This window comes from Brassica rapa, chromosome A07 (assembly GCF_000309985.2).
Source record: "Brassica rapa cultivar Chiifu-401-42 chromosome A07, CAAS_Brap_v3.01, whole genome shotgun sequence".
Taxonomy (NCBI): Eukaryota; Viridiplantae; Streptophyta; class Magnoliopsida; order Brassicales; family Brassicaceae; genus Brassica; species Brassica rapa.
In genome coordinates, this window is record NC_024801.2 from 11093935 (window position 1) to 11117066 (window position 23132).

Genomic DNA, 23132 nt, shown 5'->3' on the forward strand with positions numbered 1-23132 from the left:
AAGCTTGTATCACAAGTTATCGGGCCCATGCAAAATACCAACAAATCAAAACAAAAGGGGTTAAAAATATAAAGAGAATATAATACATGGGCATTTCCTTAGATTCATGACAGATTTATTTACTTTTAGAGTTTTAGGTATTATCGAAGGTTTTAGACACGCAAAAAGAAAAAGGAAAAGGATTCGGTCATGGAGAGTGGCAACGACGGAGGAACAAGAAAGCAGAAGAACAGAAGCTTTCTGTTCTTGGTGCGACTTGTTGACATGTAGCTATCTCCATACCCAATCTTCTTCTTCAAGGCTTATGTCGTGGCTCTTCTCATCTCAATCATTTATTTATGTTTTCCCTTTATCTTTGCCTTGCGTTTTACTCTTCCTAACAACAAAAAATTCATACATTCCTCACCAACTTTCCTAGCTTCACTTAGAATTAATATGTTCTGTTTTGAATTTCTCCAGAACTTTTTCCACCAGTTTTCATTCTCTATTGGTCGAATCTCTGGCTCTACTGAGTCTTAACCTAGCTCTCTTCCTGATTCTTTCAGCTACTTGGTTTTATGAAATTTGAGAGATAGATCAATGGGGAAACAAGGATCACCGAGAAGTCCTCGACCCGAACCGGCAGATAAACAAGAGAAAACCGGGAGAAGAAGTTTGGATTCTTCAACAGGAAATGATCTCTTTATTGGTAGAAGAATATTTGGAAGTGAAGTAATCAAGGCTCATCATGGATCTAAATATGATCAAAGCTATGGCAGTAGAAACAAGTTTAGTTACTCTTGGAAGAAGCAACAGTCATGGCTTCATAGGAACTTCAAGTCGATTCTTCTGATGATCTCTGTCACCAGTTTCATATTCTTTATGGATTCCATTATGGTTTCGATCTTTCATTCGGATAGAAGCACCGTGGTGCAGGACATTTCAAGGTTGAGCAATGTCACTCTACATAAGGTTTGTAACAAATATTTCTCAATTGTTAATTATTTGTTATTTCTTCTTATTGTTATATTTTTATGTATGTAAATAAGAATGGATCATCTCAAGATGCTTTACCGGTGCAAATGTATAGCCGTCTACTAAACTTAGCTTCAAATTCTCTTGCAAAGGTTAGTGAAAAAGTATAAGACTATGGTTTTTTGTGTGATTTTGAATCGTTAGTAATCATGATTTCCATTGTGCTACAAGAACGTTTTCAAACCTAATGCACCAAATTTCCGGGAGGTAAGATCTTCAAAGTCATCACAGTGGAAGCCTTGTGCTGATAATAACAAAACGGCTGTGGCATTAGAGAGGTCTAACGAAATGAACAATGGTTACATTATGGTTAGTGCAAATGGTGGCCTTAATCAGCAGCGCGTTGCTGTAAGTAAATATCAAACTAATTAGTGTTTGATTAATCAAGAAGCTAGGTATGTATAGTGATTATGTTAGTCTCATGCATGCAGATCTGTAACGCTGTTGCGGTTGCTGCTCTTCTCAATGCGTCTCTAGTTCTTCCTCGGTTTCTTTACAGCAATGTCTGGAAAGATCCTAGGTAATTTAACTTCCTCAAGACTTTCAGAATTTATAGCAAAAATCATGTTTGTTGATTCTGAGACAATGAGTACATTGCAGCCAATTTGGTGATATATACCATGAGGAACGTTTCATTGATTATCTGAAAGATGAGGTGCATATAGTGAAGGATCTTCCCCAACATCTAAAATCTACTGATAAAAAGAATCTGAGCTTGGTGTGCTCTTGTTGCATTCTCTCTTTCTCTCATTTTTTTTTAAATATTATATCTGGTTTAGTTTGTTGGAGTTGATAAGTTCATAATGTTTTGTGTATTTCTTCATAGGTTACTGATGCTGAGCTAGTAAAAGAGGCAAAACCAGTGGACTACACCGAACATGTTCTTCCTTTGTTAAAGAAATATGGAATGGTTCATCTTTTTGGATACGGGAACCGCCTCGGTTTTGATCCGTTGCCTTTTGATGTTCAGGTACAAGTATATACTAGAGGATGCATAATTAGAGTATTTAACTTGGTTCTTGGAAGTGATATGTGTTGACTTCTACAGAGATTACGATGTAAGTGCAACTTTCACGCGCTGAAATTCGCTCCCAAGATTCAAGAAGCAGGATCTCTGTTGGTGAAACGGATAAGAATATTTGAAACAAAGCGTAGCAGGCTTGATGAAGCATTACTTGGTGAATCCATGGCGAAAGATTCTGCTACAGGAGATCAAGAACCATTGAAGTATCTAGCTTTACATCTAAGGTTTGAAGAGGACATGGTTGCTTACTCTCTATGTGATTTTGGAGGAGGAGAAACGGAGCGTAAAGAGCTTCAAGCGTACCGAGAAGATCATTTCCCTCTTCTCCTCAAACGTTTGGAGAAATCAAAGTACAGAAACTTCCCACTTGGCTGTCCTTTAAAAGGAACCAAGTGTTCTTAACTTTTCTCTATGTGTCTTCTCAGGTCTATTTCTCCAGAAGAGTTGAGGAAAAGAGGAAAGTGTCCACTAACACCAGAGGAAGCAACTCTGGTACTTGCTGGTCTTGGATTCAAAAGAGGGACATATATATACTTAGCTGGTTCTCAAATCTATGGAGGTTCTTCTCGTATGCTTCCTTTAACTACTCTTTACCCGAATCTCGTGACTAAAGAAACTCTCCTTACACCACAAGAACTCGCACCATTCAAGAACTTCTCTTCTCAGGTAAAAAATGTTCAAGGCATATAAACCGAACTGTATACCTTGAAGTCTTTGTCTTTCGCGGTTCTTACTCAAGTTCTCATTACAATGTTTTGAACTCTGTTTTTGTAGTTAGCTGCTCTAGATTTCATAGCATGTGCAGCTTCAGATGTGTTTGCGATGACTGATTCTGGGAGTCAGTTATCTTCCTTAGTCTCTGGATTTAGAACATACTATGGCAATGGTCAGGCACCAACACTGAGGCCTAACAAGAAGAGGCTTGCAGCGATCTTATCAGACGGTGAAACAATAAAGTGGAAGAGTTTTGAAAATCGTGTGAGGAAGATGGTAGAGGAAGGTAACAAAGTTAGTGTTAGGCCTTATGGACGCAGTATCTATAGACAACCGAAATGCCCCGAGTGTATGTGTAAGTTTTGATACTTGCGCTAGTCCAACATAGAATGAAGACACTGTATATCATAACGATACTAAGTTTGTAACATGTGAATAACTAAGTATGCCAGAATACCCCACTAGTAATCCCACTTTAAACTTTTGAATCTGACTAAATACCTTATCCCATTTGGATTTCTTGTTTGGTCTACCATTACGAGCAGCGATTTCAGTTGGTATGGATGGCAATCCACTAGTAGCTAAAGCTGGAACACCTGAGATTTGTCAAAATCCTATAATCCATCAAATCTTACCCCTATAAACCCACAAACATCAAATTTGGTTTAAACACAATCTGTTTGATAAATTCTAACATAAATTACTAAATTCAATTAAAACGGCATATGTTTTGATCTAATCGAACGGATAAAAAATATATCAAGAAATCGGGCATAAGTCTAACCAGTTAGATTAAACCATCCTTACCCATAACTTATCTTTTTTCCTTTGAACAACACCTATCACTTATCTAACAACGAACTAAATACTAATCAAACTAAAATAAATAGTAGTTAAATCTTAATTAATCAATCCTCCTTACAAACATAACAATGTCACCCAGATTACAATATACGAAGTTTTTTTTACTTCTTTTCCTAATTAAGGTCCACTACGTCGTAAAGTAACTTTAAATTTTCTAATTTTAGATTCTTACACATATGTGTATATGAAAGGCCTCAGAAGAAATCCATTACCTTCTTCCTCAGTATTTGCTCTGCAAATTTCTCCAAAAGTATTATGCTCCAAAAAAATCATACGAAAACTACACAAATCTTATTTTTCCATTTGAAAATTCAAAAATCCTAAATCATGTCTCTCTTTCTTCTTCATATTTTTCTTTATAAAACCTATTCAATACTTCTTCACCTCCACACCATTTCTCATTTTTCTGACTTTTCTCTATTAAATGAAAATGAAACCATCCAAAAAAGCTTCAATTATTCAAATCATCAAAGCCATCAAGGACCCATAAACTGTGGGGCTACTCGACGAAGAATATAACGAAGGGTCAGGAGCATGCTGCACTGTGGGTGCTATGAAGGCACATAAACGAGCTGGTGATGTCAGATGTGAAGACAGAGAGGTGTAATTCAACTCACATTGGTGTCGACAAGAAACATCTGTCTTCCTTCTCCAAAATGAGGAGAACCTTTGGGGTCATAAGAAAGTCAGACAGGCGTACTGTTCTAAGAACCAAATGGACTGAGAATAATAAAACCATGGAGAAATATCATGGTAATCTGAAAATCCCTGCTTCCTTGAATGATTGGAGGAAAGAGAAGAAGACGAAGTGAAGAAGAAGAAGAAGAAGAAGTGAAGAATCTAGATGTAGAAGAACAAGTGAACGGTTTATTTGTGTTTTCTAAGCTAGTATATGTTGTTTTATACTAATGTGTTGTTTTAGTTTTAGTTTAATGATGTGTGTTTTTATCATGGTCGAGTTATTTGTTTGTAGAATGAATCAAGTCTGTTTTTACCTAACCAACTTCATTGAACTTCATATTGTATTTTTACTACCGCTTATCACTAAATAGAACAACTTAGATGGACACAAGTGTATAGGGTACCATGAGCTAAGATGCTTCTTACTGAGACGCCTCAATACAATTGAAGAAATAGTGCAACTCTGTATGAACATTAACAAGTGGAGTTACCAAAACCATCACATAAGTCTCAATACAATTGAAGAAATAGTGCAACTCTGTATGAACATTAACAAGTGGAGTTACCAAAACCATCACATAAGCAGAGCCGGCCCTGGCCCAAAGCGAGTGAAGCATGGGCTTCCGGCCGCTATTTTAATAAGGGTTAAACCGGCCACATTTTTCAAAATCTTGTCTGTGGTCTAGCGGCTTATGTTGCACCTACACTCATTAGGAGGCCGGGTTCGAATCCTGTTAGTTGCATAATTTTATTTTCGGCCACTTTTTGTTGTTTGGACTTGTGGCCTTAAAAAGGCTAGGACCGGCACTGCACATAAGTCACTTGGATCATATCCATTGGGATTTTTGAAAACATGTTTACTAAAGCAAGAACCAATCTGATTATTATCTTGATGGAACAGAAGGTCAGGATTCATGTATTCATTTCTATTCCACACTTCATTGTTCAAACTATTCTCAATCTTCTTCAAGCTCAGAAACTTATCTATCTTCCTCTACAATCACATCCACAAACTTGTCAAGTATCATCTCTATAAATGTATTTTGATAACTAGATCACAAACTAGTGCTCTTTCTTACCAAGAGATCAAAATTACCCACTAAAGAATTCTTGCTTACATTCATGCCTATAAACCCACAAACATCAAATTTGGTTACGTCTGATTCCCTTTGATATAAACAGAATCTGTTTGACAAAGTCTAACATAAATTACTAAATTTAATCAAACCGGCAAATATTTATGGAATATGTGAATGTGGGACACGAAATTGGAATTGGGGATGAGATTTGAGATGGTTTATGCTTGATTAATGATGAGTTGGACGAGAGGGAGATGAGAGATAGATATCGTGGTTGGTTATTGAAATAGAAGGAAATATCGATTGTGGGAACCGAAATTCGCACTGTTGATTTTAGTAACCGGAAGAAAGCAGAAAACTGCCTACTTTCCGTGATGATCTGGATTTTTTTTAAGTCAACTACAAGCGATCAAATTGTGAGAAAAACGAAAAGAACAATACAAAATTTAAGAGCAAAAAAAGAAGAATGATCTTATTTTAAATCTGCGTATGAGCGTTATAAAAGGTGAAAAAGTTTCGACTGTAAGAGCTGTCAGTGTGTTTTCTAGTTCTAAACACCTAAGACCTTAAGATCTAGTTGAGTCGCAACTCGATAACAGAAATGAAAGTTGCCTAAATTGCTCTAAGTACTAAAGTTGCTGTCAAATTTTCTATATCTCTTAATTGTGCTCCTCACCTTGGCCCTCTTTAAATATGTCTCCAAGGTCGTCCATCTTCCATTTCCACCCCTGACTCGAGTTTATCTCTTTGTGGAAGTTTTCCTTATCTTTTCGATTTCCATGTTAATCTTGGAAGTTTTGCATTTATCTTCGTTTTCATTTCTCTTTATCCAGATGGAATAAACCGTCATTATAATTAGGTCCATTCAGGTTTTAAATCATAAGTGGGGTTTCATCGTGTTTTAGGCCTCTTTCGGGCCATTTCACAACTTAAAACGTTTTTACGATTATCTTTGGAGAAAACGTCAATTTATATGATGTTAGTTTTTTTTGTATTGTCGATTCCACATAATGATGGAAATCAATCATTTTGTAAGAACACAGCGGTGTTAAGTTAACCGTTAGTTGTTTTTATCGTAAAATCTCAACGGAAACTCCGATTGAGATGAAACAAAAGAAATTTCGATCGAGATTCAAAAGAGAACATGATTAGAGCCTTGTGGGACGATTAGGAACTCTGTGCAGTGATCAGGAGTGAGTGAGTGAGTGAGTGAGTGAGTGAGTGAGTGAGATTTGTGGCGATGAGAACCTTTGTGAGGCGATGTGAGCTCGTGTGAGGCGATGTGAGCTCTTGTGTGACGATGTGAGCTCGTGTGAGGCAATGTGAGCTTGTGTGAGGCGATGTGAGCTCGTGTGAGGCGATGTGAGCCTTGTATGAGGCGATGTGAGCTCGTGTGAGGAAATATGAGCCTATGTGAGCTCGTGTGAGGCGATGTGAGCTCGTGTGAGGTGATATGAGCTCGTGTGAGGCGATGTGAGCTCGTGTTAGGAGATTTGAGCTCGTGTGAGGCAATGTGAGCCTTGTGTGGCAATGAGACGAGCTTTGTGAGGCGATGTGACCTCTGTGGGGCGATGAGACGAGCTCTATGTTTCGATGTGAGCTCTGTGGGGAGATGTGACGAGGTGTGTGCGGTGATAAGAAGATGTGTGGCAATGTGAGGGAGTGTGTGTGGCGATGTAAGTGAGTGAGAAAAGTTTTTTTTCTTTTCTTCCCTTCTCATTACCTCCGTTGATCGCTTTGTAGATTTTCGGAACTACTTGGTTTGTTTTAAGTAAGCTTTTTCGCAAAGATTTAAAGTTATTTTACAGAAAGTTATCTTTTAGATTTTCCTAAGAAGTTCTTCCATGGAAACTTTCTGATCTTTTGTTTTACGAGAGGTTTTTTTTTTAATTCATTGAAAGACGTAAAACCTTCCGCAAAAACGCTTTTCCGATCTTTCATGTTTTGGATAGAAATTCGATAGTTTCTTGTCCAAGACGAAGTTTTCATTCTTATACCCTTATTCAAATAGGCTCAGCTTATGTGGTGTGGTTCATTCGACATTTCCGGCTTGTATTTGTTTAAGGAATATTTTTTTAGAAGATTTTAGCCGTTGATTTCGCCGTGACCGATTTTGATCCCAACATCGATGAGAAGGAAATTGGAGAACTAGGGTTATTAGAACACGGGTCGAGTCTTGGGTAGGGTCGGGTTAATGGTAAGTTTGTGGGTTAATGGTAAGTAAATATGTTGAACTTTTTAAGTTTCTTGATCTTTTCCTCTTAATTTCGATTTAATTTTAATTCATTTTGAAAATAAAAATATAAGAGGTTTTTTTAGAATTGTTTTGGCCATGGGGTCTATACTAGCATTTGTTCCCTTAGTCACCTCATCACTATAAACAGAGAGTAAAATAATTCCTTCAAAGCGTAAAGCAAATCCTTCAGAGTGCTTCTTCTTCAAAGCCATGAAAAACTGATCAAGGTTAATTCCGGACTAGGGTTACCGAAAGGGCAATTGTCAATAATAGCACCTTTTGAAGTTTATGTCTCAAAAAGAGCACTAGAAGGAGAAAGTCACAAAAATGACATTCATTAAAGGGTAAAATGTCCATAATATCCTTGGTTTAAATTAAATAAACAAACAAAAATAAATAAAAATAAAAAATAAAAAATAAATAAAAAATAAATAAAAAATAAAAATTTATAGTTTCAGATTATATGTTTTCAGATTCGAAATTTTTATAATTTTTTTTAAAAAAAAGTTTTTGAATTTTTTTTTTATTTTTTTCAAATTTTTTTTTTATAGTTTAAAAATAATTTTTGAAACTGTTTTATAAATTTTTATTTTTTATTTTAGTATTTATTTTTTATAAAATTTTAAACCCTAATTCCAAAACCCTACCCCCTTAACTCTAAACCCTAAGGTTTGGATTAATTAACCCAAGGGGTATAAGTGTATATTTACCTCTTTAATGAAACCTATTTTTGTGACTTTGAGCCTTGAGTGCTACTTTGGGAACAAAAACTTGGTTTGGTGCTATCCTAGTCTTTTTCTCTTACCGAAATTCGAGTTCCGATTGCAAAAAAAAAAACAGATCAAAGTAAAAAAAGATCAAAGTAGGGTTCTTCCAAAATTGTTAGCAATTGAATTGGGACTCGAATTATAGATCCACTAACCCATTGGGTTTTTATGGGGCATGTCTATGCAAACTACGTAATGTTGTGACATGAACTCATTTACAAAGTGTAAGAAGCCTTTACTAACTGGATTTGAATTTAATTATTTGTTAGACCTAACGCCCATATAATAAAATTGTTATGAAACGCAGTGAATTCATTTGAGCGAGGAAATTCCACTAAATCTAGAAAGAAATCTCACATGCCTTTACTTTGTAATCATAAAACAGTTGGCATTTTAGAAAACATCTTGTTTGTTAAACTATTTCATTAATTTTTATTGATGCAAAATAAAGCATGCATATGCAATGTTAAGCCGGAGAATCTGCTTTAGATGCTAAAGGGAACCTGAAAATCTAACCTCTCACTGTGTATATGAGTGTGTGTATATGTAAGTGTTATTATGATTAACGTGAGTGGTTGGAAGATGAGCGGAGGAAAGAGGTTTGCTGGTTATTACAGGGACAGTTTTTCATCAGTTGCTCATATAACCTGTATATACTTGCATGTGTCTATACTCCATGAGATTTCATAAATGTACATGTACAGTTTCGTAGTAATAATCTTTGTGACATTTTTCAGCAGATGCAAAACACTTGAGTGAAAGAAAATTAAAAGACAGGTTTTGTTAATCAAAAGAAAACTCAGAAAGAATGAAGGATTAAGGTGCAAACATCTCCAATGTCTTTCTGTGTAACACATTGCTTTTCTTTCCATCTCTTCTTTCTTCCTCCCTAAAACACCGATCAGTGCTTTGCACCCTTCTGTGACGTATAATTGGCAGAATAACCTGTAACGTTACATTAGACGACCAGAACGTACTATTTGTTTCAACGTTTTGAGCAAACTTCTGTCGACCTAAGCTGTTATATGTATCTAAGTAGAACTAACCATCTGACAAAGAACATAAGGTTTAGTCTTTCTTGAAGTTGAAATCCGAGAAGCATACGTAGTTGCCTCCAGGAACAGGCGAGTGAATCTTTTGTCTTTCTTGAACTACATTAGACTTGTGTTAGGCCTGCAACACAGACTCAGCCCCATTTTCCACTTTTCTATTTCTGATTTTGTTTCTAAAGTCTTACTCAATTGTGAGTGATAAGAAGAAAATAAGCAAAAGACTAGTGAGAAATCAGAGTTTATCTGCTTAGGCAAAAGACAAGTGATTCTTATTTTATTAGGTAAAAGTCACAAATATTGAAGCTGCACAAATGTGAATCACTCTTAAGAGATTTTATAAAACAATCACACACTTTTTTTCACCGGTAAACTCATGTACACCGGTCACATCTCAAGAAGCTTCAGGCTCTCATTGAAGAGATGTATGAGCAACCAGTTCCTGCAAAAGATGAAGCAAACACTGAAAAGATATAGCTAATTAATGCTTATTCTCAATGTGAAAACATAAAGATGCTTACTTCGGAATATCTGATATGATCTCTATGCATGTAAGAAGTCTTAACAATAGTTTCCCACTTGGTAACACTAATGGAGTTTTCATTAAAACTCTCCTTCTTGGGATGGAATGTATATCTACGTGAAGAGGTCTGAGAGTTTACTACTGAAGGCAGATTATGCAAAAGCCAAGATTCAGAAGGCTTCTTAGGCAATGGTGGTGCAAGAAGAGACCGACCAGGACTACTGTTGATCTTTCCTAACTCTTCAAGCTCAAGATTGGTGTCTGGCTTCTTCTCTACTTCCTCAGGGAAGATCATAATATTAGTCTTGGGAGAATCCTCGGTGTCGACATATACAGTCTTCTCCAAGAGAGAGCTAGCTGAAGCGTTGCTTATGTTACTAATATGCTTGTTCAGCCTGTTGGCTCTCAGGCTCTCGGTTTCCTTACGAGTGTCGCGGTGAAACGGAGAACCGTTGCGAAATGGTGACATACATTTAGTGTGTCTGTAAGGAGATGAAGACATACTTGCAGAAGAAGTCAGGTTTGGATGAACCGGTGATAGAACTTTACCACCCAACTTGTGCTTCGAAACAGAATCAAGAGCCAGCTGGAAAAAAATGTACAAGAGATGATTATTTATTTATCAGCGAGTGACTAAGACAAAAGTGGAAGGGAAGGAGGCTAAAGCTGGAACCTGTTTGATAGATTGGAATCTTGATTTGAGTTGAGAAACCTTGCTTGACTTCACTTGATCATGGCTTGGAGAGTTTTGTTTGGATTTAAAACCTGTGTTAAGCATGGCTACAGATTCTTTAAAGCACAACTGTGGAAACATACCACAACCTCTCCTTGAAAGATAAGCGTACTCAGAAACTTCATCATCCTCCTCCTCCACGCTTTCTTCATTATCTATGTCTTGGTGGTGGTCATAGTAAGGTGAGAGTGTAGACTTATCATACCTATTAGGAGTTTTCCGCTTCTCCTCTGGTACTGAATCTCTTATTTGTATCGTTGGTTCAGACATAAAGCTGGATGGTTTACGGTTGGACCCATAGTGAGGCTGCTCCACAGTCATGGCTTTAGCAGCTGGTAAGAAACGGTTCAACATGAAGTCCCGAGATTGAGGATCCTCAGAAAGGTTCTTCGTTTCAACAACACTATATCCACTCACACCAGTTATGCTGTGGTTTGGAGAAAAGTAAGAGTGTGTATCATGCGCATCAGAAAACACATCCTCTGAGTCTTCTTCAACCTGTTTAGCCCTGAAACTCAGGTTTCCTGGTGGAAGACATGGCGTGACGACTTGATCACAGACTTTCTGAGGGCTGGAATCATGTCCTTTTAGTCTCCCAGGAGATTGCTTCCATGTGAAAGGAACCGAGGCAACTTCAGTAACCTGATCCAAACCCATCTCACTTGTCGTAGAGTCAAGAGTGAAGTTATTATTACTCTTGTTTCTGCGGACAGAGACAGCTGTGTTGTGCATCCGCCTAGTGGAAAGAAGAGGTGCCTTGAAGTTGAGCCTCCTCTCCGCCATAGCAAGTGAACGTTACTTACCGGAGAAAGAAAAAGCACAAATTTGGAACAAGAAAGAGCAGAAACGAAGAGTAACTTCTTTGAGACTCTGTGTGAAAGAGAATCTTTTGAATCGTTCAAAGAGGCCTTGAGATACTTTTAAAAAAGGTACTGAAAGACTTGAGTAAACGTAAGAGAGAGACAAGCTAAAGTTCTTTTTGGAAGGTTGCCGTGATTATGAAGAAGGCGACGAAGATGGGACTCGTGGAAGGAGAAGTCACGAGGTCATTGGCGCATTCGATGTGGGACATTTACTACTACTACTCTTTACTCTTCATTCTTTTTTTTTTGAAGATATTTATTAGTATGAAGTTTCATTTCTGTGAATGTTTCATATGCCCTCATTGTTTGTTTGTCATAAGTAATTCGTTTTCAAGTTAAAAAAATAAATACACATTTCTGATTATTTGACAGATTTTTGTTTTGTCTTCAAATGCATTACTTATGATTTGTTTGATATGAATTAGTTGCTTATAATTGAGCGCCTAGTATCGTCATTGCATACAACTGATAATTGAATAATTATTATTACTAGATCCTTTGTCCGCGCTACGCGCGGATAATATATTAAAATTTGCTAATTTATCATTTTTATTTCTATGTGAATTTTTGTATATTAAATTATATTATAACTAAGTTTAATTTTTTTTTTTAATATTTTTAGTTTGAAGTAAGTATCTCTATTATATGTAACAAAATTAACTAATAAAATATGAAGAATCAAATCCGAGATTTTAGAGTTATGTTAAAAAATATAATTATGTATAAAACATAAATTATCTTAGTTTAAAAGATTGGAATTTCATCTCGAATAAATTAACGAAAAGAAAAAGTATTCCAATAACCAACTTAAAATATAAAACCCCATTTAAAAAAAAACGTACTTAATAATATTTTTTACGTGTAATAGTTGAAAACTGACAATTGAATATCGATCTATAATATTATTTTAATATATCTAATGGTAAAATATTAATTGTAATAAACAAATTTTGAATTTTGTAATATTACTTGAATTAGAAGTCTTTAAAATCTAAAATCTATTTTATTAACATAATATATTTTTTATTCATTTATTATTTTGACGTTACACAATATTGCTTTAGTTTTATTTGTATATTAATTTTTAATAATTTAGTTTCTTTTTAAGTAATTTTAAAATTATCAAGAATATATTTATTTAAATGTGTTATCTTTTCATTTTTATTACTACTAACATGATTTTTTAGTGATCAGTGATAATGTATTTTTAACGTTATGTATTATATTTTATCATATAGTTTCTAACTCTTCATGCTGGCACTTTTCTTAGAATCATTTTAATTAGATAATAGGTTTAAAGATGTAAATAAAACAGTGTTTATTGTAAATTTATACTTTTTAGTGTAACTGAGCACTATCAATTATGGAAATTATATTACAATTTTATTTTACTAAATCACTCTTTCTGTGCATATTTTTTTGTGTTTATTTTGTGTTTTTAAAATTTTATCGCTTTATTCTTTAATTGCAGAGAATTACTATTTCCAATTTTTGTTTCATATACCTTAAAACTCTTCGGTTGATTTTTGTTTGTTTTCTTTCTCCAATTACAATGTATAGTTCGATCGTTTTCTTTTTTGGAATCAAACTACTAATATCATCAGATAAAAAAGCATAAACTCCAAGAATGAAGTGGGTATTTGTGCTAGAGAAAACTGATTTAGCCACTAATATAATGAGATATTATATTATTAGAAGGTGTGAAAACTCTTCTCTGTTGTCTTACGCTGGACATAATTAAGTTGTTGTCAATTGATTCTATACACTGAACAAATACTTTAAATCACATATAAAGAATCACCATGTGCAGAAAAAAAAATTAAATTTTTTTTAACAGATAAATACAAAATTATATTTTAAAATAGAATTTTATTAATATTGTAAATTTTCTTTTTTTGCATCAATATTTTAATATAAATTTGATTTAATTAAACATAAAAATTATATTTAAGAATATGCATGTATATATTTGAAATTATAATCTTAGATAGATTTTTCTATCTATTTATTTTAATTAAATATTTTAAATAAATTTGTAAAAGTTGCATAATTACCAAAAATTAAAATTAAACAATATTTATAAAATTTGTAGATATATAATAAAATAATAATTTTTTATTAAATTTTTATAGTTTTCTAAAAAAGTTGTATACATTTTTGAAAATTTTAGTAATAAAATTTTATAATTTAAAAATATATAATTAAATTATATTTCGAAATTTATAATGCCATATTTGAATATATTTATTTTAATGATGATTTATGAGTTATTCCCATATTCTAAAAAAAAATTCAAAAATATAAATTGACATTAAATGTAATATATGAGATATTATCATATTTTAAAAAGTTTACCAAAAATATAAATTAACATTAAATGCAATGCAATTGTCCATGTCATATTAAGCTATAAGACATGTCATCAATTTCAATAGCCATGTCATATTTGTTTTGTGAAATTGATTGTAGAATTGACATATGGCAAAATCAATTCGCAAATATAATCTAGGGGATTGATGTTATTTGCTTAAAACTTTTTGTCACATTTTTTGACGTTGTATCCTTCTAATAATTGTAATTCGTTGGCGGCATGTTTTAAATGTGTATATTTCTAAGTTTTAAAATGGTTATAACATGTACTCCCATTCGTTTTCCTGTATCTGCTAATGTACTTTGTATATTTTTAAAGATGTCAATAATCTATAGGTTTTGATTTACAATATTGTATCTATTTACTCATTGAAAAAGAAGCTGACTAAATTGTGGATATTTTATTAGATACAATAGCTTTACATATGTAATTAAATTATATTTCGAAATTTATAATGCCATATTTGAATATATTTATTTTAATGATGATTTATGAGTTATTCCCATATTCTAAAAAAAAATTCAAAAATATAAATTGACATTAAATGTAATATATGAGATATTATCATATTTTAAAAAGTTTACCAAAAATATAAATTAACATTAAATGCAATGCAATTGTCCATGTCATATTAAGCTATAAGACATGTCATCAATTTCAATAGCCATGTCATATTTGTTTTGTGAAATTGATTGTAGAATTGACATATGGCAAAATCAATTCGCAAATATAATCTAGGGGATTGATGTTATTTGCTTAAAACTTTTTGTCACATTTTTTGACGTTGTATCCTTCTAATAATTTTTGAAAATTTTAGTAATAAAATTTTATAATTTAAAAATATATAATTAAATTATATTTCGAAATTTATAATGCCATATTTGAATATATTTATTTTAATGATGATTTATGAGTTATTCCCATATTCTAAAAAAAAATTCAAAAATATAAATTGACATTAAATGTAATATATGAGATATTATCATATTTTAAAAAGTTTACCAAAAATATAAATTAACATTAAATGCAATGCAATTGTCCATGTCATATTAAGCTATAAGACATGTCATCAATTTCAATAGCCATGTCATATTTGTTTTGTGAAATTGATTGTAGAATTGACATATGGCAAAATCAATTCGCAAATATAATCTAGGGGATTGATGTTATTTGCTTAAAACTTTTTGTCACATTTTTTGACGTTGTATCCTTCTAATAATTGTAATTCGTTGGCGGCATGTTTTAAATGTGTATATTTCTAAGTTTTAAAATGGTTATAACATGTACTCCCATTCGTTTTCCTGTATCTGCTAATGTACTTTGTATATTTTTAAAGATGTCAATAATCTATAGGTTTTGATTTACAATATTGTATCTATTTACTCATTGAAAAAGAAGCTGACTAAATTGTGGATATTTTATTAGATACAATAGCTTTACATATGTAATTAAATTATATTTCGAAATTTATAATGCCATATTTGAATATATTTATTTTAATGATGATTTATGAGTTATTCCCATATTCTAAAAAAAATTCAAAAATATAAATTGACATTAAATGTAATATATGAGATATTATCATATTTTAAAAAGTTTACCAAAAATATAAATTAACATTAAATGCAATGCAATTGTCCATGTCATATTAAGCTATAAGACATGTCATCAATTTCAATAGCCATGTCATATTTGTTTTGTGAAATTGATTGTAGAATTGACATATGGCAAAATCAATTCGCAAATATAATCTAGGGGATTGATGTTATTTGCTTAAAACTTTTTGTCACATTTTTTGACGTTGTATCCTTCTAATAATTGTAATTCGTTGGCGGCATGTTTTAAATGTGTATATTTCTAAGTTTTAAAATGGTTATAACATGTACTCCCATTCGTTTTCCTGTATCTGCTAATGTACTTTGTATATTTTTAAAGATGTCAATAATCTATAGGTTTTGATTTACAATATTGTATCTATTTACTCATTGAAAAAGAAGCTGACTAAATTGTGGATATTTTATTAGATACAATAGCTTTACATATGTAATTTATGCCATTCAATTATTTGGGGGGGGGGGGGTGGGGGGGGTAATTCTAGCAAATTTATTAGGTTATATTTTGTTGTTTATGTTCAATATTTTTCAAAAATATTAGTTATCATTCAATAATTATTAATTGTGATTTTCATGAATGTTTATATTTTATTTTTCGAGTTGGATTGTGAGAGGAAACAATTAAAGATACATTACTCTAAAATAGCGATATATATGGGCATCAAGTATCCAGTCTTTTAAAATGCACAAGGTTTTTTTTCCGTAAATGTGATCTTATGAGGATGCATACGTACCATTTTCACTATCTTGTTAAAATAAAGCTCGCTTGAAAATATAGTAATGGTCAAGTTTTGTATTTGTTAGTGAACATGTTCGAATTAAATGAATTAAGAATATGTTGAATTATGAAAACCCGTTAATAACGCTTCATTAGTAATTCAAAAGACAAAGAAAACTACATAAGAGATAAACCTTGCAGGGGCAAAAAAAAAAAATTTAAATGAGAAACAAAGATGATAGCAATTTAAAAAACTACTCACTGAAACAGAGGTTGACGGGATGATATGAATAATAATTTCCTATCATTATGGTGGCGCTTGCGGGTGTTTTCAATACTTGCAGGCTAATATGTTGATTTGCTGCGCTACATTCCATTCATACCTTCTTTCCCACAACCGCCACGCCCGAAGATGATGCAGTTAATCCTCTGGCACCTTCACTGCTTGGAAGAATGTTCTCAGCAGCCTCTGAAAGTGATGTATACATAAAAGCTGGGAAAACTAAAGATTCACCAGCAAGATTACAAACGTCGGCCTGGTTGTCAATGATGAGATCTTCAGTGATGGTCGAGACACTGAAGGTACGGTGGTTGGGTGTGAAGTTATAAAGTGTCACACGGATCTGAAACACACTCCTTGCCAGTAAGCTCTTCAAGGGAAGTAGCTCATCCTCTCCACCGTTTGGTAGCTGTAGTAGGGCAGTAGTTTCAGAGGCATTGGTAGTGCATGTGAAAATGCCAAACAAACTGTAAATGTTTTGTGGGTAAATGAGAATACCTCTTTAAGCGCAAGGACAACAAATTCTTTGTTGGTAAGCTTTGTCATCTCCTTATCAAAGACACCAAACATAGCCGGTATCTTTGCCGTTATCCACAGCAAGCTCAACACGGAACCTTAGATAGAGGAATCGCAAGGTTGTTGACTACTTAAACTGAAGGTTTGCTTTAATAAATGGAGAAGAAACTATAAATAAAAAAATAGAGAAAAGGGATGTGTACACGAACTCCTAGCTCCACTCTCCATGACGAATCTCAAGACACCATAGCAAGCCCTATACAATACAATATCATTCCAAGATCAGCAAGAGAAATGAAAACTACACAACAACTTTAGAGAAACTGTCACTGTCCCTGTGAAGGAAATGGCTTGATGACTAAACTAAGCACACACTCTCTTTTGGGATGTGAGCAAAATCAAGTATCAGTTGATGAATAATATTTCGCAGTAAGCATTAAAAACTATACTTGCCAACGGCAAGACCACAGCATTAAAAACTATACTTGCCAACGGCAAGACCACCCCATTCAACTCAGCAAAGAACACACCGTCGGCTACAAACTACAGAAACACACCGTGTACTGTCCATAAACAAAACTAAGAACAACCCAGAAATCAATTCAAAGAAAAATGTCAACTCTTCCATAGCAAATCATAGAGATCAATTCTTACTCTTTGGGAGTTTTTAATATTTTTCTTAACTGGAACCTCCAAATATCAGAATTTGTCTGCAAGAATTTCAAACAGATAAGAATTCAATCATGATATGCTTGGGCTCTGTCACCAAATCAATATCTGAAACTCACCATTAACAAACACAAAATTTGATGGCTGAACACGATGGTAATCAAAAAGTTGCTTAAACGCCCAACCTTGAAATCAGAAAGAAGGAGCGAGGAGTTCACCATTCTTCTCAAAGAAAGTTGTAAGGGTTTTTACAACTGTGAGTAATGAAAGGATGAAGTTTACGGGGCTGTCCATCTTGATCAGCCTGTCACTTACACTGGCGCTTGCTCTGTTGCTCTCCTTCTTGCTCTAGTAACACGCTGCACACGTACTCAATTGAATCGTGATTTATAAAAGGACCTCACATTGATAACAATCTGGGTAATTGTGAGAGAATTGCAAACGGTGAGAAAATATCAATGTAACAATTGTAAGATCCGAGAAAAGAGCTTACTGCAATTTTTGTCTAACAGACGATCTAAATTCTGGGTAAGTCATTCTTCATCTTCCTAGGTTTTGGAGGTTTGGATTCGTGTCTGTACCTGGACAAAGCTGGTTAGCTCGGTTAACTGAATGGCTACGGTTCTAGTCACATGTGTTTTGAAAGCTAAATATAAAAAGTTAGAAAATAAGTGAGGAGAGCGATGAGATTTGGGTGAGATTACGTTAGTATCAAACCATGGGTGTAGTTTTTGCAGATGAGGTTTTTTGATTTAGGATGGATTTAGGTTAAGAGATAGAGCTTTATATAAGAGAAGTATCAAGGAGAGATGGATCACACAATTGAAGAATAGCTTTAACAGCGTTATTGATTGAGAAGGTAATAGAGAAAAGGCAGACGTTTGGAGAAAGATGAAGTGGAAGAGTCGAGGGGGTGGGGGTGGAGAGACTATAGACGCTAGAAGAAACAGATTTGTCAGGAATGGGCCTAATGATAGTCTGAATAGAACCAATACGAAAGTGTCAATAGAGCCCATATGAAAACCATTATGACATGTCAAAAAAGAGTGGTCTGATTGGATGATTTTCTGATCCTAGGTGGCATAGTTCAGGAGGCTTGTTATTCTCCTTTTAATAGTGTTAGATTATGAGGCCTTTTTGCTTGCATTTCTGTTGAATAATTTAAGTTGAAGACCGACACATTAGAGAATGATGTAAGCAAAGAATTTTCAGCGACACCAATTCAAAGTCTCAATCTATCATTTTCAATCATTTAGTTTAATAAGATTGATCATGATATATATAGTACGGTGGTCGAGACAGTTAAGCATAAGAACTCCAAAATGAATTATTAACAAAACACCAACTTTTTTTTTTTTTTTGCTAAAATTTGTTGCCAAAACACCAACTTGACTAACATATTTTCTCAATCTTTCGTTTATTGTACCAAGAAGTTATATTTTAATAAAAGTACACACTTTTTCCTTGAAAACTTGAGAAATTTTGGATATTGCTAGAGAAGTAATGTTTTATACTTTTCTTATCAACAAGTAATGTTATACTACTATTTTGTACTTTTAATCACGAATATTTTTCGGTTGAACAACAAAACATCTATTGTTATTCTTTTTTATTTTTGGAACACAATTTTCACTCATTAAAACTTCAAGTTTTACTACAAGAGCGAGAGGGATCCGTCCTCTTTGAATCTACTGTCATTGTCTAATTACTCAAAAATGAATATGTATTGACTATTTTGTTCAGACATAATAATCGAAGCATCAAAAGCTATTATCATCATGAAGTGAAATCTCATCCCATACTGTAATTACCAAATGGAAAGTTGGTGAGTTTTAACAGCTTTTATATAGTTCTGTTGTATAGTTTGTTGGTGGCTTAATGCAAAGAATTTGAGGGATAGATAGCCTTATTGCACATTGTTGAGTTTTTAAAGTATAGTTACGAGAGATAGATAGCCTTATTGCACATTGTTGAAATTAAAAAGTATAGTTAGTGAGGAAATAGAGCCTTATTGCACATCGACTTCAAAAATCTAGTTGTATCCAACGACGCATGATGTCACATATGGATTCAAATATGTTGATCATGTGGCTTTCAATAATCCCAATAAGCTAATTAGATAGTTTGTCCTGCTCGGGCGTATTGATTATGATTACATCACTAACAACGACCAGATTCCAAATCTTTCACATTTATTATTTTAAGAGAATTACAGTAGTTTTGAAAATCTAAAAAACAAAATTCTCGGTAATAATTTCGAATAGGATATATATTCGAAAATATGCAACAAAAATCTTTTCTAGAGCTAATACCACACACAAAACAAAAAACTTTCACAGGCAACTAACAGACAATACAATTCAAGATGACATTCAAAATTTCAAAATGAGCCAAAAATTAACGAAATAAAGGAATCAAAGTGTTATAACATTAAGATGAAAGAGAGACATGAAAAAAGATCTCAGCTCTGCTCTTGGGCTTCTGCAGCCTCCTTCTCCTCATTGGCTGCAGCCATTAATTCATCAAACTTCTCAGACTTGGAGAGCGTTATCTCAATCTACAAGTCATTAACCCAGACAAATTAGCAAACAGCAGTTTGCAGAAGAACATTAATGGAACTAAAGCTTGATTTTTTAACAACTTAAGCACATCTACCTTGGCTTTCTGCACAGGACGTCCCCTCGAATCATCCTTGATATCCACAGTCGAAGTCATGATCTCTGTAACAAGAAACAATCTCAAAATCAGCAAACATTACTCACCAAATCTTGGAAAACATCTTGTAACATTTTCTCATTCAAGGTTGAGAAGATCTTCTTACTCTTTTCAACAGCAAAACCATTGTTCTTCAATATCTCAGCGACAGTAACAACCGTAGCAATAGCTGCACAATTAAAAGCTTGATGAGAAACCAGAATAAATATCTAAAAAATAAAAGAAGGGTAAAGATGAACTCATGACAATAAATGTTTGAACTCCTATTGTAGAAGGAAATCTTGAATTTAATAAACTCAGTTACACATACATTATATATTCTGATATGTATTTAAAGAGAGAAGCAAATGACATTACCCATTCCAAGTGCAGACAACTCGACATCTGAGTACTGCTGCATGTACCTCTGCGACAACAACATAAACATGTGTCAACAATCCAACATATAAGAGATAGAGTCACATAACTATCCGTTCAAACAGTTTCAAATGTAACCATTTACAGAACTAACTCATAACGTCTGTACAAAAAACACAACACGGACCGAAACAGAACACAACCATATTGTGTATAAAGGCCGTACATTTAGACAAATACTCACACAGAAATAGAATACTATATAGAAACAGGTAGAATCCATAGCTTCCAAGCTTAAGACATCATTTCTCAGATATCGATTTTGTACCTTGGCGAGATTGACGTAGAAGAACAACGGTTTCTTGGTGTGCGAAACCTGAATCCGATTCTTCTTCTGGGTATCAACGCCCAGGCTCATGCTGTTGACTCCTTCCGTGATCCCTTCCATTGAAACTAACTTCAAATAAAATTTTCTCCTTTCTCAGAAACGATGAAAATTGATTGAAAGAGACGATGAAGGCTTCTCCGTGAGGAACCAAACCCTAACTCGATAACCTAACCGACGCCGTTAGAATATATCTTAATGGGCCCTGTTTTAGCCCAATAGGCCCATTAACTAATTAGATATATTTCGAGTAAATTAAACGCAAATCGGAGAAGTCATGCCGGTGTTCAGCTCCTTCTGTGAGTCATGCCTAATGTTTTTAAAACCAATCCGAACACTGAAGCATAACTATTTCATGGGTCACCGAGTCATCATTCGATCACACCATGAACCAAGAGTTTAACTAATTTTAAAATGTAATTATTATCAAATTGTAACAAGTTTTTTTTGAACATTTTCTTAAAATTAAAATTGTAACAAGTTAAGAATTAGATATATAACAAAAAGGGAATCAATTAATTTTAAATGTCTGATTTTCATTAATGAAATTAATTTTAAATGTGAAATAAATAAAAACAAAACATCATATAAGTGTAATAAACCGTCAATAAAAAGATTAAACTAAAGAAATAAACAAAAGATTATATTTTCTCACATTTTTTGCAGACGTGAGTTGCAATAAACACATAGTAAAAACTCTATAAATTAATAATATTGAGATTATGAAATATTATTAATTTGTAGAGTTATTAATTTACAAAAACAAATTCTGAATTTTTTATTTTAGAATTTCCTTTTATAAAACAAAAATAATAACTGATTTTAACGTATATAAATTAATTAAAATTTTGAAATTTAACTTTCACGTAATTTTTATTGTATTATTTGGTGAATATAAAATATGTTTTCTAAAATTTAAATGTGGTTTAGATATAATTTTTATTAAATATTAGCAAAATATATTGAAGTGTTAAGAAAATATAGGGATAATTTTATTGTGAAATATATTAAATACTACAACTGTTTGTTTGTACATATGTAAAATGTATATATATAAAAAAATATTACTTTTTGATTTTAATGAAACCATATATTTATATATGATTTTCTAAAATATTATTATCTTATTATTTTATCGGTTTGTGTTATTTTGAACCGGATCAATTCGGGACCGAAAAATTTATTGATTTATAGTGTTTATTAAATTTATCTAGTATTAATTTATAGAATTTATATTGTATGAATCATTGATGCGCAAGTCTATTTCTCTCTCTTTTTGTATGGATCCTCTCAAATATTGACTCATTACGCTTATATGAAAAATTAGTTTGACTAAAAATTTCCAAAGCTAAGTTTTACAAAACTAGACTATCACATCCAAAATATTTCTATCATTCATCTGAATATTCTTGAATATATATTAGAATACTCTATAAATACAAATTTAAATTAAATCCGATTATATATTGGATCATCCATCTGTTCAACCTATAACTGGATTCCAAGTTTTAGTAGTTTTGAGGGTTTTATCGGGTTTTAAATATATATATATATATATTTTAAATGCAAAACGGATTCATGTCGGATCACCGAATTTGCCGGTTCGACCTCGAATCCGGGTCGGATTTAAAAACATTGGTCATGCCTCACTGTCGCCAGTGCTCATAACTTCAGGATCCTCAGAACGGCGGATCCACATGCTCGAGCTCTCTCCTGTATCTTCCGGAGTCACATAATCCGCCATGTTTGACACATCCGACGCAGTCGTAATTGAAAAAAACATGCCTATTCTTATTCTATGCGCATATTCTTACTGTTGATAACAACTCCTGTAAATATGAATAGTTCTCAACACTGTCTTTTATTAATAATAGTTAAAAACATATTGCATCGTAAAAGATCATACTATATAAAAGGGACTAAATCTCTCCTTTCTAAGCCCTGCCAAATGGACAAAATAT

General features: G+C 33.1%; 4 protein-coding genes across 14 annotated transcripts; 1 reads left to right on the top strand and 3 right to left on the bottom strand.

Moving 5' to 3' along the window:
- The first annotated feature begins 579 nt into the window (after window positions 1-579).
- LOC103828972 (O-fucosyltransferase 8) lies at window positions 580-5447 on the top strand. Its single transcript, XM_009104619.3, has 9 exons — window positions 580-951; window positions 1029-1106; window positions 1186-1362; window positions 1446-1534; window positions 1615-1732; window positions 1841-1984; window positions 2063-2388; window positions 2464-2704; window positions 2813-5447. The coding sequence occupies exons 1-9, from the start codon at window positions 580-582 to the stop codon at window positions 3116-3118; spliced, it is 1851 nt and encodes a 616-aa protein (XP_009102867.1). The 3' UTR covers window positions 3119-5447.
- Window positions 5448-9663: 4216 nt separating this feature from the next.
- On the bottom strand, window positions 9664-12554 carry LOC103828973. Of its 2 annotated transcripts, none has more exons than XM_009104620.3 (3): window positions 10625-12554; window positions 9950-10537; window positions 9664-9891 (listed from the first exon to the last, which is right to left on the bottom strand). In XM_009104620.3, exons 1-3 carry the CDS (start codon window positions 11465-11467, stop codon window positions 9841-9843), a joined length of 1482 nt encoding a protein of 493 aa, XP_009102868.1. In that variant the 5' UTR covers window positions 11468-12554; the 3' UTR covers window positions 9664-9840. The 2 variants fall into 2 exon arrangements, with proteins under 2 accessions (XP_009102868.1, XP_009102870.1); XM_009104622.3 differs by having other exon boundaries at window positions 9676-9870.
- A 1599-nt stretch (window positions 12555-14153) lies between these two features.
- Window positions 14154-19706, bottom strand: LOC103828975. 10 transcript variants are annotated; one of them, XM_033275633.1, is made up of 7 exons: window positions 18419-19706; window positions 18208-18289; window positions 17834-18073; window positions 17700-17755; window positions 17249-17301; window positions 17028-17143; window positions 14154-16938 (listed from the first exon to the last, which is right to left on the bottom strand). In XM_033275633.1, exons 3-7 carry the CDS (start codon window positions 17933-17935, stop codon window positions 16627-16629), a joined length of 639 nt encoding a protein of 212 aa, XP_033131524.1. In that variant the 5' UTR covers window positions 17936-18073; window positions 18208-18289; window positions 18419-19706; the 3' UTR covers window positions 14154-16626. The 10 variants fall into 10 exon arrangements, with proteins under 10 accessions (XP_033131524.1, XP_033131522.1, XP_033131523.1 ...); XM_033275631.1 differs by having other exon boundaries at window positions 17834-18130; XM_033275632.1 differs by having other exon boundaries at window positions 18208-18295.
- Window positions 19707-19955: 249 nt separating this feature from the next.
- LOC103828976 (uncharacterized protein At2g34160) lies at window positions 19956-21367 on the bottom strand. Its single transcript, XM_009104624.3, has 5 exons — window positions 21115-21367; window positions 20787-20835; window positions 20536-20598; window positions 20370-20434; window positions 19956-20271 (listed from the first exon to the last, which is right to left on the bottom strand). Exons 1-5 carry the CDS (start codon window positions 21232-21234, stop codon window positions 20176-20178), a joined length of 393 nt encoding a protein of 130 aa, XP_009102872.1. The 5' UTR covers window positions 21235-21367; the 3' UTR covers window positions 19956-20175.
- Between the last annotated feature and the right edge of the window lie 1765 nt (window positions 21368-23132).

Excerpts from the sequence above, each read along its gene's own strand:
- LOC103828972 (XM_009104619.3), top strand. The coding sequence starts at position 580 with ATGGGGAAACAAGGATCACCGAGAAGTCCTCGACCCGAACCGGCAGAT. Across the intron at positions 1,733-1,840 it reads ATAAAAAGAATCTGAGCTTG|GTTACTGATGCTGAGCTAGT; the intron begins GTGTGCTCTTGT and ends ATTTCTTCATAG. Across the intron at positions 2,705-2,812 it reads TCAAGAACTTCTCTTCTCAG|TTAGCTGCTCTAGATTTCAT; the intron begins GTAAAAAATGTT and ends CTGTTTTTGTAG.
- LOC103828973 (XM_009104620.3), bottom strand. The coding sequence starts at position 11,467 with ATGGCGGAGAGGAGGCTCAACTTCAAGGCACCTCTTCTTTCCACTAGG. Across the intron at positions 10,538-10,624 it reads GATTCCAATCTATCAAACAG|CTGGCTCTTGATTCTGTTTC; the intron begins GTTCCAGCTTTA and ends ATTTTTTTCCAG. Across the intron at positions 9,892-9,949 it reads ATCATATCAGATATTCCGAA|TGTTTGCTTCATCTTTTGCA; the intron begins GTAAGCATCTTT and ends ATATCTTTTCAG.
- LOC103828975 (XM_033275633.1), bottom strand. The coding sequence starts at position 17,935 with ATGGTGAACTCCTCGCTCCTTCTTTCTGATTTCAAGGTTGGGCGTTTA. Across the intron at positions 17,756-17,833 it reads AAATTTTGTGTTTGTTAATG|ACAAATTCTGATATTTGGAG; the intron begins GTGAGTTTCAGA and ends AAATTCTTGCAG. Across the intron at positions 17,144-17,248 it reads GAGTGGAGCTAGGAGTTCGT|GTTCCGTGTTGAGCTTGCTG; the intron begins GTACACATCCCT and ends CCTCTATCTAAG.
- LOC103828976 (XM_009104624.3), bottom strand. The coding sequence starts at position 21,234 with ATGGAAGGGATCACGGAAGGAGTCAACAGCATGAGCCTGGGCGTTGAT. Across the intron at positions 20,836-21,114 it reads TCTACGTCAATCTCGCCAAG|AGGTACATGCAGCAGTACTC; the intron begins GTACAAAATCGA and ends TTGTTGTCGCAG. Across the intron at positions 20,435-20,535 it reads TGGTTTTGCTGTTGAAAAGA|AGATCATGACTTCGACTGTG; the intron begins GTAAGAAGATCT and ends TTCTTGTTACAG.